The sequence below is a fragment of the Balearica regulorum genome, chromosome 15 (genome assembly GCF_011004875.1).
Source record: "Balearica regulorum gibbericeps isolate bBalReg1 chromosome 15, bBalReg1.pri, whole genome shotgun sequence".
NCBI lineage: Eukaryota > Metazoa > Chordata > Aves > Gruiformes > Gruidae > Balearica > Balearica regulorum.
This window is the reverse complement of record NC_046198.1, coordinates 2,893,459-2,908,200: the sequence shown is the minus strand read 5'-3', so window position 1 is coordinate 2,908,200 and position 14,742 is coordinate 2,893,459. Positions and strand designations below refer to the sequence as shown.

The following is a 14,742-nucleotide window of genomic DNA, read 5'->3' as shown; positions in this document are numbered from 1 at the left end:
GCCCCGTCAGCAGGCGGGCAGGACGCAGCCCCCAAGCTGGCGGAAGAGCATCCTGTGCCCCGGCGAGGTGGTCGAATCCTGCCCGGAGCCTCCCAGGCCCTGCCCGGTGTCCCTGCTTTTGCTGTTGGCAGCTCAGAGGGGAGCAACGCTTGCCACCCCGTGGATGCGGGGCTCTCGATGGCAGGAGGGACCTCCCTGGTGGCAGGGGGATGGGGATTTGGGCATGGGGGGCTGAAGGGACTCTCCCTCCAGAGCTGCAAAGGCTGAAAAAAGCTCTTTTTTTAATGGAAACGGAGAGCATCCCGCTCCCGCAAGACCCCGAAGAGCAGCTCGGTGCAGAGACGGCGGGCAGCTTGGCTGGCGCTGGTGGTGCGTGGGCTCCCACCAGGGATGCAGGTGTGTGCCGGGGCGCCCCGGCAGCTGCCGGCACGGGGACGGGCTCAGCGGGCTTTCAGGGTCACCTCCACCGGGAAATGGTCGCTGACGGCCAAAGCCTGGGTGTGGGGGGAAAGCAGAGAGGCAGCTGAGCTCGTCTGGACCTGCCGTCGCTGTCATGGTCAGCTGGGACCCCAACACTCCTGTCTGACCCCAAAATTTAGACCGGACCCCAAAATGCTCAGGCTGGGGGTTTGCAGCAGTGCAGGGGTGGGGCTGGGTCACCCTTGGGTGCACCCTGGGGAACAGAGACCCCCCCCCAGTGCTCCTGGGAGGCTTGGTGGGTTGGATCCCGGTGCCGGCGGGCTCGTGTGCCCCAGCCCCTCACTCACATCCTTGTTCTGGAGGTTGAAGGTCTTCTGGAAGTTGTTGACGGTGGCGGAGCCGGGCTCAATGTCCTGGCGCAGCGCAGCGCCGCAGGCGATGATGCTGCCGGGGCATCGCGGGGGTGTTAGTGCCCACCAGGACCCCCCCCGTGCCAGCTCCCGTGCCCCCGCCGCGGCACCCACCGGTCGTAGGCGCAGTTGGTGGTGGTAGCGACGGTGGTGTCGGCGCTGTCGGGGATGAGCCACTCGCAGGCGTTGAGGGAGCGCAGGCGGATGGACGGCCACTGGGTGCTGGTCACGTAGGAGCAGTCGGCATTGAAGTCACCCAGGAGGAAGACGTTCTGCGGGGCAGCGTGCTGTGTCCCTGCCCACGGACCTTACGGGGCACCACGAGCTCCCTAAAATCTTACGAGGCAGCAAGACACCCCCCCTGGGGCTCCCCAGCACGGCGGGACGAGCTCCCAGTAATGGCACTGGAGCCACCCAGCTGCTCCCAGCCCAGGTGGCACCCGCTCCATTGGGTATGAGAGGTCTCCCGTGGGACACGTCCATCCCAGGACAGCCGCTGGGACGTGCGGTGTCCGTACCCCAGCCTGCCCAGCTGCCCCGGGGAGGAGCCGAGCTCTCCGCCGCCGCTTACGTCAGTCGCCCACTTGTTGACGACGTCAGTGTAGACGTCGTAGAGTGCGTCAATCTCTTCAGCCGCACTGCTGGGCTCGGAGTGCAGGGGCACCATCACGAACTCCTCCACCTCTGTCAGACAGGCACCCGTCAGCCCCTGGCTCGGGTGCAGCACCCAGGAAGGGACCGGGAACCCCAGGGGACCACCTGGGCCAAGCCCCAGCTACCGGCTGGGAAAAGCTGCTGAAGGGAAAGGGTGATGGGTGATGGGAGGTGATGGGAGATGGGAGGTGATGGGAGATGGGAGGTGATGGGAGATGGGAGGTGATGGGAGATGGGAGGTGATGGGAGATGGGAGGTGATGGGAGATGCCAAGTGATGGGAGATGGGAGGTGATGGGTGATGGGAGGTGATGGGAGATGGGAGGTGATGGGAGGTGATGGGAGATGGCAGATGATAGGAGACAGCACGCAACGGGAGGAGGCATATGGTGGGATATAGTATGAGATGGGAGGTACCAGGTGATGGGATGTGGGACACGATGGGAAACAGCTGGAGAAGTGAGATGGCACACAACTGGAGACAGTGCATGATGGGAGATGACAGGCAATGGGAAGTGATGGGAGATGGTGGGAGGTGGCACGTGGTGGGAAACAGCAGGCAGTGCCTGCCACGCTGGGCAGGTACCGAGGAAGCCCAGGCACCCACGTGTGGGAGAAGGCCCCACAGCAGTGAAGGACCCCAGTGGAGTCCCTGAGCTGGTCTCCAGGGTGCACCTCCCTGCCTGGCGGGCACTCCCACGCAGAGGGGACCCCGTGCCAGGTCCGGGCAGCCCCCAACACCAGCTCTGCTCACGTGTGGTGGGTGAGGAGAACTTCACGATGAAGGGCTCCCTGCTGAAGGTATCGGTCCCGCAGGGCTCGCAGCCATCGTCATAGTAGTAGCTTCCCAGCACGGAGACCATGTCTGACCTGAGGTAGGAGAGCGGGGCAGCCCCTGGCACCGCTCCCGCTGCAGCCGAGGCCCCCAAAGGTGCCCACCACCCTTTGGGGTCTGCTGGAGGGGACAGCAGGTGACACAGGGGATGCCAGACCCTGGCCGCATCCCTTACCTGTAGACGAAGAGGTACTGCTCCTTGTAGCTGGTCCGACCCAGGGGGATGCTGTCCAAAAAGCTGTATGGGTGCAGTGAGGCACTGGGAGCGAGATGCAGAGAGGGTGAGAGGAGGCTCCCGGTGCCCCCCAGCACCCGTCGCGCTCTCTCCAGCCGAGCCAGAGGTGCCCCGGCACAGCGAGACGCCAGCCGGGATCTGTCCTAGCATCCCATTTGCAGGCGCCCTCCGCTCTGTGTCATTGGGGTCACCTGTTGAGTCGGTCCATGAGCTTCTTCACAGCGCTCAGGTCGGCGTCCCGGACCTCCTGCACCAAGGTGATGTCGTACTCCGTCAGGATCTAGGGGGACAAGCTCAGAGCTGCTTGCTACTGGCCAGGAACTGCTCATGGGCGCACCCATGGGTGCCTAGGCTGGGCTGTGAAGGCTCCCAGGCTGGCAACGGGAGGGCAGCAGGAACCCCAGAGCCAGGGAGGGAGCTCCTCTGCTGGTGTCCTCTGGCTTGGAAGGGCCCTGGGGTGACACAGTGTCCTCTAACACCCGTCGGTCTACCACCCACCATCCCAGCAGCTCCTCGTGAGCAGGCTGCTCTGAGTGAGGAACCTGGGCAGCACCGAGCATCACTTGTCCTTGGCTGGGTACCGGCAAGAGTGGAGATGGCCCAAGGTTGGGGATGGTGATAGGGGAAGAGCAGATGGGTGGATGGAAGGACAGATGGATGGATGGATGGATGGATGGATGGAGGTAGGGATGGATGGATGGATGGATGGATGGATGGATGGATGGATGTGGGGGGTGGACAGGTGGATTGATGGGTTAGTGGATGCACAGATGGACACACAGATGGACGGATGCCTGCAGAAAGCCGATGTCCAACTGCCACAAGCCAGCTGCATCCCAGAGACCGGAGAGTGGCCAGGACTGCTCCTCTCCCCCAGCACTCACAGAGACAATGATATCTGCGATAGTCTGGTTGGACATCTTGCTGTCCCCAAATGCCTTGATGTTGAAGGCGCTGATCTTCAGCATGGTGGCCACGTGCAGCAGGAGAGCTGCAACCAGCAGCGACAGCACCAGCTTCGAGGCCGCCATCCTGCGTGCAGAGGGGCAGGGATGGGCTCAGCCCCCTGGCTGGGAGGGGAATTTGGCACAGACAAGGGTGACCAGGGTATTCCCACAGGCCATACTGGTTTCACTGGGAGGCATCTGTTTTCCGGTGAACCACCTGGACCCAGGGATGGTGCACTCCCTTCCAGCCATCCGGCTCCTGCCTCACACGGGGCTTTATCCTGCCTGTCCCTCCTGGAGGGAGGCCAGATCGCCCGCGAGGCTGGAGCGGATAATTCACTGGCAAAGGAGCAAATGCCAGTTCATGGTGACGCAGAGCGGTCGCTTCCTCATTCGCCACGCTCAGCCTGGACACCTCTCCTGGCCTGGGACGGGTGGCAGTGGCCAGGGACACCGAAGTCCCTTGGCTTGTGCCTCTCCCACCCCTCCCTGGGTCTGCGCCAGAGACCCAAAAGACCCTACAGCAGCCGTGCTGGGGCAGAGCAAGGGATGGATCCCCCCCCCCGACACCCCTCCTCACCTCCTTCCCTGCCTGGAGCATCGTCACCTGGGGTATCCTGCCCCCCCCGCCCCCCAGCACTGCCCCTGCCCCATCCTCACCCAGGCCGGAGTCCCCCGGGACCCCCCGCCGAGGCAGCGCGGCAGCTCCCACCCACGGGAAAAGGCATTTGGGAAGTATTTCCCGTGGCGCCCGGCTCCCCGGGGTAATATTTCACCAGCGGATGGGATCCGAGCCCTGCCCAAGCCCAGGTGCCTCGAAGCGCCCGGCCCCGCCGGCAGCCCCGGCAAGAAGGGCTGAGAGGACCAGCGAACACCCAGCCCGACCTGGGGAACAGCCTGCTGCCCCCCGGCTCGCTTTTTCTTCTGGGGCAGCTGCTCTAGTTAAATCCTCACCCTTCCCCGCTTGCATCCTCGCTACAGCTGCAAACGCTACCATCCGTAACGCCGCAGTCCCTCCAGTCGGTACCGTGGTGATTCGGTAATGCCACGATTTGGTAAGGTTATGATTCAGTCGTGTCACAAACTGCCCAAAACCCCACGAGTCCTCCCCGGCAGAGGCACCTATAGAGGACCGTATCCATCCCGGGCAATGCTCGCGAGCTGCGCCCAGGCTCAGCGCCGGCAGAGCGTCTCGGTAAAATTAAGCCAAGCTGGAGAAGGCGATTTTGGGAGAGGGGAGCAGGACGTACCTTTGGTGTCGTCCGAGGTCTCTGGAAGGAGAAGGAGTCACACCTGCATTTATGGGGAGGGACACGCTCACCTTGCCAAGTGGTCGCCCAGCCAAGGAGCGTGTGAGGCCGCAGGGTCCATATGGCATTTTTCACGGAAATAAAGGTGTGCTCAGTGAAAAAAACAACCTTTCAACCAGCACCAACGCCTCTCGCCAAAGGTAAGGCTGAGAATGTGCCTCAATCGATAAAATTGACGACAAGAGATCTGTGAGGTGTAAGTGAATCCCAGAGACCGCTCGTGGGGAACGGCAGCTGCCCAAAACGGGGCGTGGGCAGCTCTCACTCATCACCAGCTACAATTTCTCTTAAAAAGTGTTTATTTCACCAACATCAACCGTTCCTATCCAGCACCCCGCATTTCCAACAAGCCGGTTTCAGGCGAGAGCCCGGTGCTGGGGGCTGAGCGCAGCCGGTGCATCCTGGTGTGGCCCCGCCAGCTTTGCTTTTTGGGTGTGGAGCCGAGCTGGGAGTACTGAAAAATGACGGGAGGTCACCCGGGACAGGCCCCGTCCCCAGAGGGGCCTGTGCAGCGCTGGGGGGTGGCAGCCCCCCACCCTGCATGCTCCCGCAGTCGCCCCAGCGGCCTTGGCTGATGTCCCGGTGCTCCCTGGCCTCCAAAGGCAGCTGCTGCTTTCCCAGGAGGGCAGTGCTCCTTAGGGGCTGGGGGGCTGGGGTCTGCCAGCTCCCCCTGGGGCCAAGCCCCCCCCCAAGCAGGGCCAGGGCCTGCATCCCGCTCCCAAAGTGGGATCAGGGCTGGCCTAGACCCCCCCTCAGTGGGGCTGTGGCTTCCCAGGTCAGCCCCAAGGCCAGAACCCCCACCCCGGCCCAACACCCCCCCCAGGGCCAGAACCGCCCCCCCCGGTCCAACACCCCCCCAGGGCCAGAACCGCCCCCCCGGGCCAACACCCCCCCAGGGCCAGCCCCAGGGCCAGGCTCTCCCAGGCCAAGACCCCCCAGGGCCAGACCCCCCCTGGGCCAAGATCCCCTCAGAGCCAGCTCCCCCCCCCATGCCCAGAGCCAGGCCCCCCCCCAGGCCAAGGCTCCCTCACACTCAGCCCCCCCCCCCGCTTCTCTCCTCGCCGCTTCTCCCCCTCCGCCGTTACGGGCGGGACCGCCAGGGGGCGCTGCCGGCGGCGAGCGCTCGTAGCCCTTTTTTGTCCGTCGCGGGCTGCCGTAGCGCCCGTCCGCTCTGCGCCTCTGTCGCTGTGGGAGGCCGCGCCGCGCCGAGCGGGGTCGGGCCGGGCCGGGCCGGAGGGGCGGCGGCGGGGAAGGGAGGAAGGGAGGAAGGAAGAAAGGAAGGAAGAAAGAAAGAAAGAAAGAGTCCGTTCTCGGTGGGACCGGAGCCATGAGCGATATCCGTCACTCGTTGCTGCGGCGGGACGCGCTGAGCGCCGCCAAGGAGGTGCTGTACCACCTGGATATCTACTTCAGCAGCCAGCTGCAGAGCGCCCCGCTGCCCCTCGTCGACAAGGGCCCGGCCGAGCTCCTGGAGGAGTTCCTCTTCCAGGTCCCCAAGGAGCGCGGTGCTCCGCCCAAGGTGGGCCCCGACCGCGGGCCGGTTGCGGGGGGGGGGCGAGGCCTGGCGGGGCCCTGAGAGTCCAGACAGGGTCCCCGGGGGGCTGATGGAGGCCCCGGGGAAGCAGGGTGGGCCCTGGGGGCTGACGGCATGAGGCTGGTCGTAGTCTCAGGGAGTGGCTGTGGAGGCTGAGGCCCCGGGAGCTCAAGGCAGGGTCCCTGGGGGGCGGGGGGCTGCTGCTGGAGGCTGAGCTCCCAGGAGGACAGGATGGGGTCCCTGGGGTGCTGGTGACAGGGGTTTTGGTGGGGAGGGGGCTGGCTGGTAAGAGCCCGATGGACTGGCCAGGACTCTGGGAGACCAGAGAGGACCCCGTGGAGGTGTGGTGGGTCCCAAGGCCCCTGGGGACTGCCCCCAGCCTCACAGTGCTGCAGCTGAGCTGCACCAGGGGCTTTAGGTGGCCGAGTGTGGGCTGGAGCTGCGATGGGGACCTCCCAGAGTGCAGAAACCACAGCAGCTGGTGAATGTTGGGGTTTCGGGGTCTCGGGGGGGCTGCTGTGCCCAGCTGTGACTAAGGGCTGCCCAGCAGTGCCCTCTGTGCTGTTATTTGGAGAGGGAACAAATATGTTCACCCCAGTATTGCTATAGGTCTTATCTGTCAGGTCACGGGCAGCGCTTGCTGGTACGGCAAGCACCAGCCTTGGGTATCCAGGTATTCACATACAACCTAGAGCTTTTCTGTGTAAGTTGGTGAATGCAGCGGTGATTCAGGAAGCTTGAGTGTATGTGCTGTACATATAGATTGAGTTTCTAACACCTGAGGGAAGTTGTCAGCCTTTACTGTTCCTGTCTGTCACCAAAGCAGCTCTCAGTTTTTCAAGAGCCCTAGTATATTTTGCAGCTTTGCATTTGTTTTCTTTCAGAGATTGAATTCACTTCAGGAACTTCAGCTCCTTGAGATCATGTGCAATTATTTCCAAGAGCAAACCAAGGATTCAGTCCGGCAGATCATTTTCTCATCTCTCTTCAGCCCTCAAGGAAACAAAGCAGATGACAGCAGGATGGCTTTACTAGGAAAGCTGGTTTCCATGGCAGTGGCTGTGTGCAGGGTTCCTGTTCTGGAATGTGCTGCCTTCTGGCTGCAGGTACAGCTGCTGTGCAGGCAGGGCAGTCTCGGGGAAGGAGCGAGGGAGTGTGCAGTGCTGGGTATGGGTGACCTGTGACAGAGTGTCACCTAATGGTCTGTGACAGCCGGATGCAGTCAGCTGCAGTCACTTTAAGATGCTACATCAGCTGGCTGCTGCAGCTACATTCACCCTACGTCTGTGCTTGTGTCCATTCCTCTGCTCTAGCATGAAGGTAGAGCTTTTGCCAATCCGTTTGTGTGCTGCACTGGCAGAAGAAAATTTGTGGGTTTTTTTTTTTTTACTGTGGGTGAAAGTTTTATTGTTGGTTTGTGGGTTTTTTTTCCACCTAACCCCAGCATGTCGAAAGGGATCAGTGGAATCTTTGACTGACACAGGGAACAGAACTAGGGCAGTTTGTGGTCACATTGCCCAAAGATGCCAGCTCTGGAGTCTGGGAAATAAACTGTCCCTCATGTGCAAGTTTGGGCATGGCAGAAGAGTTAAACCTCTCTCTTGAGATCTGGGCACAAAATACTTGTGTCTGGTATTTATATCCGTGAATGCAGCGTATCAGGGATCTTGTCTATCTCCTCCATTGAGACTCCCCGCTGAAGACCTTGGGAAGTGCATCTTTGTTCCCGCTGCCTTTGCGGGATGTGCAGAAGTCATTGGCTTTACAAAAGAGGAAGAGCAGAAAGACTGTGCTAGGAGGGAAGGGTGGCAGGAGGCAGACCGGTACATTTTCTGAGGGGTCCTTCTTTTCCCACCTGGTGAGCCTTGGTAGTGGAGGAGGAGATGTAGCCTGGATAGCAAAAGAAGGTGTTTTTTGCAGGTCGCAGCTCTGAAGGGACATGAGGATTGCACAGAATTTTTCCACATTGAAAATGTCAAGCGTAACTGAGAGTTTACTGAACTAGTTGAACTACAGAACTATCTTGCTGAAGTAGTAAAAAAAAACCTCTCTAAGTCAAAATATTGATGTAAAAGGCTTTAATTTTAAATTACAGATATTGTAAACACAAAATATCACCACCTATTTTAATATTGTGAAATAGTAATTTTATTTCTGTATGAGTCAATCTTTGATATGCATAGAGAGAGAGAGAGAGAAAGCACACTTTAGTTTTGGGCAAGTGGAAACACAAATGTTGAAACAGTGAAGCTGCTGGGTGAGGTGGGCAGGCAGAGTGTTTGGGCAACGTAAACTTTGAGGTCAGCTCTGTAGAATTTTCTGTGATTGGGTTTAATCCACTTTTCCTTGTGTGCCATCCCGCACCCCTGCAGCGAACCCCCGCTGTGTACTGCGTGAGGCTAGCCCGAGCCTTGGTTGATGACTACTGCAACTTGGTGCCAGGGTCCATCCAGACGCTGAAGCAGATATTCAGCGCCAGTCCTCGCTTCTGCTGCCAGTTCATTACCTCTGTCACGGCGCTCTACGACCTCTCTTCAGGTAAGTGTTTCCAAGCTGTGTCTTTGGAAGTAAGAGATGCAGGATAATGCAACGCAAGTTAACTGTTGCAAGCGAAATAACTGCTGGAATTCTAAGGTTGCTTGTTACCATGTAATTATTGCCAGAAGCAGCTCAGGGGTGTGGCTGTTGCATCATTTGTGAGAATAAAAATAGCCACTCAGTGGCTGAAGGGGGAGCCTTTGCTGGAGAAGCAGCCAGGTACTGCCTGACATGAAGGGCAGCTACAAGCAGAGGGCAAAGGATGTGAGGACCTTATTGATTGAGCAGCTCTAGGAGTGACAGCGGACCTGCCTATCTGATCTGCCTGGGCTGGGCAGTTTGGCCTCCCTGTTGTGTGTCACCTACCCAACATGTAGGCTCTGTCAGTCCAATTCCTCCCAAAAATGGGGAACATGGAAATTCTGAACACTTGCCAGCTGGAGCAGGATTTCTGTTGAGCAGTGACAAGAAATGCAATCAACGGCATGCCTCCAGTGTGCTCCTTAACCACATGTGTGACCAGCGACCTTGTCTCAGGTGGTTGTTGCTCGGACACTACAAACATGAAGGTGTCTAAAATAAGATTTACCTTTACTCAGCCAGAGAGACAGAGAGCTCGTGGTAGACTAGGGAACAACCATACACTAAATACCAACGTCACATATAATCCAAAAAAGCAAATGCTATTTGTTATTGATAGAGGAAATGCTTTGCATGGTCTTCTCCAGATAAGCAGCTTGACATTAGAGAAAGAGAGGTGCAGGCTTAGACTTTTTTTTTAAAAGAAAGTATTTGGTAGAGCTTGTAGCATATTCTTCCTCAGTACTCTATATCTGTTTTGTGCGACCACTTGGAAATTCATCCAACTATGTAAAAGACATGTCAGAAAGGAAATAACATGAGTTATGGGAAGTAATTTTTTTTTTTAATTCCTTAGTTTGAGATGTCATTGGTGACACAAGAAAAGGAAGCTTGCTCTTCAAGGAGCGGTCTGTAACTGGGCAGTCTCCACCGCATCCTGAGGACAGGAGCCAGTCACACAAACAGCAGTATCTGTGATACTCAGAGGTCTCAGAAAAGCTAAAAACTGGAAAATACCCATTCTGTATCCAGTGCACATTAGTAATTCGGTAGTCCAGAAGATTTGTCATGTGAGTTGCGTCAGGTACAAAAGACCTGACTAGATAGTTCCACCCTGAGCCCTCTGACACTGTACGCAACTCGCAACGAAAGTACGTTGCTCAATCCAGTAGCCCGCCCCTCTCACGGGATGATGCACAATTACTGTGAAGTCGATGTTTCTCTCGTCTGTAGTCAAGCTGCAGTTCAGGACCACTTTTCGCTTCTTACTTGGAGCTTTACATAATCTTATAATCCTTTACCTGTCATGTGATCGTGTTGTTGCGTTATTTTTTTCCACAAGGCGTGCTTGTTTAGGTAAGTCTTAAAGGAAATGAGTTGAATGATTGGAGTGAAGAGAAAGAAGTGCCAACAAGTTTTTCCTATTCCCTTGCCCATTGTGCTTCCTGTGGCAAGGGATAAATAGAGACTGAGTTTAGAGAAAAAGTGAGCAGGTGATGAGTGGGAGAGAAGAAAACGACAAAAGAAGCTTTGCTGGGAAACGGGATAAATGTTGGCCTTTGGTGGTGTCTTCAGAATAGGTAGAGGAGGTGAAGTTGACAGGAACGTGGTTGTGTCTTCCCTGGGACAAACAAGTGTCTGCCTTTGGTGTCTTGGAAAAAAACCAGCAGAGTTGGGGAGGTTCTGAAATTGTAATTGTGACAGTGCAGGAAGGGTGTGCGTGAGAGATTAATTAAAGACTACTGTCCTGTGCTTCAGCTCGGCTTACCAAACGATATCTTTCCTATCTTCAGATGACCTCATCCCTCCTTCAGATCTGCTTGAGTTGATTGTTTCCTGGATCTTTGAAGACCCTCGCTTGATCCTCATCACCTTTCTAAACACACCTATTGCAGCCAACCTGCCAATAGGGTTTTTAGAGCTCACCCCGCTGACCGGACTGATCCGTTGGTGCGTGAAGGCCCCCTTGGCTTATAAAAGGAAGAAGAAAGCCTCTCTCTCAAATGGACATCCTCCCAGCAAAATTGCCAAGGACTCGGCTTCAGGAGAAGACAGAGATTGCCATCAGCTGTATTCAAAACTGCATCTAAGTGTCCTGCAGGTTCTCATGATGCTTCAGGGGCATTTAACGGAGAAGAATCTTTATGGGCGCCTGGGGCTGGTACCCTTTGACCACGTGGTTCCACTTGTTGAGGAAATTAACAGACTATCTGACGAACTCAATCCTCTCAACGCATCCAAAGAGATTGAACTGGCTCTAGACAGGCTGGCTCAGGCTTTGCAAGTGGCCATGGCATCAGGAGCGCTCCTGTGCACTAGAGGTAAGTTGCCAGTGGGACTGGCAGAGACCCTGGTACGGGATTCTTTTCCTCTAGCGTGTGGATGTTGTAAGAGGGAGTTTTGGGATGGGGAGAGTAAAGATGAAGGTGTTCACAGCAGACGTAGTAGTTTGCTGCTCTTAGGAAGCAATGGTGCAGGAAATAGTTCAGGAAGAATAACTGGATGGAGAGTAAGAAAGGAGAGATCGCTGATGCAGTTGACTGGTGCGTTGCTTTGCAGAGCTGAAGAGTTGAGCATCTACCTTGCAGCGTGCACAAGGGGGTTATATCTGGGTGTCCAGCACGGGGACAAATTTGACCCCCTCAAAATTGCTTGTAGCTATTTAAAAAGCACTGTTTGATTGTGCTTCAATTTGACTTCTCTGAGTTTGCCTGCTGGAGGAGAGACGGTGAAGCAGATGAACCATGGGGTGGGTGTGCTGGACAAGGAGTTTGAACAGCAAACAAAAACTGTTCATCTGGACCTTCTGGGCCTTCAGTGTGTATGATTTCAGTTAAACTTAGCAAAGAAGCCTGCTAATGTGGCTTTTGTCTGTCTGTCCTGATGCCAAAGCCAGTTCTTTCCAAAGACCTGCAGAGATGAAAATGGGAAGTCCCACAGCACAGGATCAGCCAGACATACTGTTTTCTTGGTACATTCTCTTGAAAACAAGCAATTTTTAGTGAGACCAGAGGGCTTAAATCTCCCCAACGGCTGAGGCAGTTAGCGCAGACCCTGGCTGTGGAGAGCAGCCTCTGCTGAAGCAGGTGCCTGAGGCTTTTGCTCTGACTGAACCAGTGCTGCTGGTCAAATCTCAACGTTCTTCTCTCTAATCTTTCATAAAATGGCTCTGAGTGTAATAAGAACAGGCAGAAAAGGGGAGTTTTTTGAGTTGATGGCTGATTTTGGCTGTGTTTTTTCTTAGCTGTTCACCTGGTGCATTCTGAGCGCTTGCTCTTACTGTAGAAGTGGAAGGTAGTTTGGTATAAGTAGCTGCTGAAATACCAGTTCTTTCAGTGTTTTGGGGGTGCGTTTATCTACAGAGGCAGGAGTTTGTTCTCAAGCTGTTCCTGAAAGGACTCCAGCAACAGGATATTTTCTTAAATACCTTGGTTGTAGCTATTCTGTTTTAGCAGAAGTTTGGAGATGGTAAAAAAGGGTGCAATTTCTCATTGACAGACCTCGGCAAGGAAAAAACCCAATCCTTTCTTTACACTAGCACTGTTTAAAAAACCCCAAACCAACACAAAACAGGTATTAGGTAAGCTTTGCCTTGCTTTGACCTGATGCCTTTCTCATCATAAATGCCATGTCCCATGGGCAGAGTCATACCTTGTATTTCATATGTCTTAGTTACTTCTTGATAGTATATTGATATTGCAAATCCTGTACTAAGGCTTGGTCTGCACTGAAATGAAGCTGCACGTCCCATATGGCAGCGTAGGTTAAATGTTGAATGTACATTAAAGTGTTTGGTGCAGAAAGCTGGTGAGATGGAGAAACATTTTCTCTCCTATGGAATTTTTTGGCCTGAGAATGGGATTCTGGATCTGTTGATCAGTGGAGCTTTTTCAGTAATCTGACCTTCCTAGGCAGGAGAGTGCAAAGGAAAATTGCTCTAATTTCTGCTGTACCCTTATTGTTATGTCTTCTGTCCTCTTTCAGATGACTTGAGAACTGTGTGTTCCAGGCTACCGCATAACAAGTAAGAGACCTTCCTGCAGCTGTGTCGGTTCTGATGCGTATTCCGAGACATACGCTTGAGGGCTGTTGAGACAAAATCTCTAAAAATTTGTGTTTACTTTCTGGAAGTTGGTCTTTATTTGCACATAGTTGAGCACGAGGGTAAAGGTGATAGTGCTGGCTACTTCTTCCCTTGCAAGCTGGACTCCTGACTGAAGGAGACTTCAGTGACTCCCACCATATTGATGGTCTTGCCCAGCATAGAAAAGGCAAAATGAAATTACAGTGTGGGACCTGCCCCAGAGTTGTCTCATCCCCAACTCCCCGCTTGTGTTACCTGTCCCTAAGCTGAACTGCACTTTGCTTCTTGCCTCTTTGCAAAGAGCAACCAAGTTAAAAAACAAACAAAACAAAAAAAAAAAGAAGGAAGGAAGGAAGAAGAGTCTGCTGGGAGTTGTACAGAGCATAGTTGAGGCACTGTCCTCTTGCCTGTCAGCAGTGCTGTGTGTTGGTTATGAATTGTCCTTAGAGCCAGGCCCTTGTGGGCTGGGGAGAGCCACGACGAAAGCCGTCTCTAAATAATCCTCATGCCTGTCTGAATTTCTCTCCACAGCCTGCTGCAGCTGGTGATTTCAGGTCCAGTCCAGCAACCGACCCACGGCGCTCTGCCACCAGGATTTTATCCTCATATCCATACTCCTCCTCTGGGCTACCCCGCTCACCCGGCTCACCCTGCGCTACCCGCTCACCCGGCTCACCCGGCGCTCCCGGCTCACCCCGTACAAACGTTTATACCAGGAATGACATTCCCATACCGACCTATCCGCTAAAACACTAAGACTGTAGAGTGTACCCAGTTTCCCTTAGTTTGAGGAAGCCTTGCAGATGAAACCAAATGTCTTGGGAACCACATTTTCCTCTTTGGTGTAGAGCTGAGCAATGCCTGCGTCAGGGATCAGCCCTCCGGCAGTAGAGAAGACGCAGACGGGTAGGCTGCAGTCGATTTGGATGTGGGATGCAGATACTAAGGCAGATCGTAGGGGGTGGAAAAAGTCAACAGAAACTTCAAACTGCCACGTGTGGAAATTTTTGATCCACGTTGTTTCATATAATCACCATGGGTATGATATTTCTCAATCATGTGGTTTTTTCAGTAGCCCTGATCTGTTCACGGCACGGTGAGCCCCCGGCTAGTCCTTCTCTCGAAGGGCCAGAAAGAGAGAGAAGAGAGTGAGATTTTTTTCCAAGCTCATCCACTCCAGCCTGCTCGTTTCTTTGTAAATGTTTGTATCTATAGCTACAGAGTATGTGTACACTGTATATTTTTGGAACACAAATGTTTGTTTCAGAAGCACAAGGTAGAGTAAAGCAGCACTTCCTATTAAAGGAAACAATTTAAGAAGTGTAAAATAATTCTTTATCTTTCAAAGAGTGATTAGAAGGTCCAACTAGGGAGGGAACAAAACCCTTCGTGGCTGCAGTGACCCATCATCCTCCAGGCTCGGGAAACGCCCTCTTTATGCGCCTCAGTCAGCGATTGATGAAACTTTGGGGTGAGATCTGGCGCGTGTAATTAACGCTGGCTAGAAAACCGGCCAAAGGCTGGCTGCGGCGTGCTGGCCAGGTCCGCGCGAGGCGCAGGCGGGTGCAGCAGCGTCCCGGGAAGGGCGGCGGAACTCGATGCTCTTAGCGTTACACCGAAACGCCGTCGTGTAGCCCCTTTGCTTGAGCTCTGTTGTCCTGCCGGGATGCTCTGAGCCCTCTCTGCCGGGTGAAA

General features: G+C 55.1%; 2 protein-coding genes across 2 annotated transcripts; one reads left to right on the top strand and one right to left on the bottom strand.

Moving 5' to 3' along the window:
- Positions 1-255: 255 nt before the first annotated feature.
- LOC104634990 (deoxyribonuclease-1) lies at positions 256-4,889 on the bottom strand. Its single transcript, XM_075767084.1, has 9 exons — positions 4,751-4,889; positions 3,438-3,585; positions 2,745-2,833; positions 2,494-2,577; positions 2,238-2,353; positions 1,402-1,514; positions 945-1,102; positions 768-864; positions 256-494 (listed from the first exon to the last, which is right to left on the bottom strand). Exons 1-9 carry the CDS (start codon positions 4,876-4,878, stop codon positions 441-443), a joined length of 987 nt encoding a protein of 328 aa, XP_075623199.1. The 5' UTR covers positions 4,879-4,889; the 3' UTR covers positions 256-440.
- A 1,059-nt stretch (positions 4,890-5,948) lies between these two features.
- On the top strand, positions 5,949-14,378 carry INTS15 (integrator complex subunit 15). The gene is made up of 6 exons (XM_075767940.1): positions 5,949-6,329; positions 7,229-7,450; positions 8,717-8,882; positions 10,757-11,284; positions 12,948-12,987; positions 13,579-14,378. Exons 1-6 carry the CDS (start codon positions 6,138-6,140, stop codon positions 13,793-13,795), a joined length of 1,365 nt encoding a protein of 454 aa, XP_075624055.1. The 5' UTR covers positions 5,949-6,137; the 3' UTR covers positions 13,796-14,378.
- Positions 14,379-14,742: the final 364 nt, after the last annotated feature.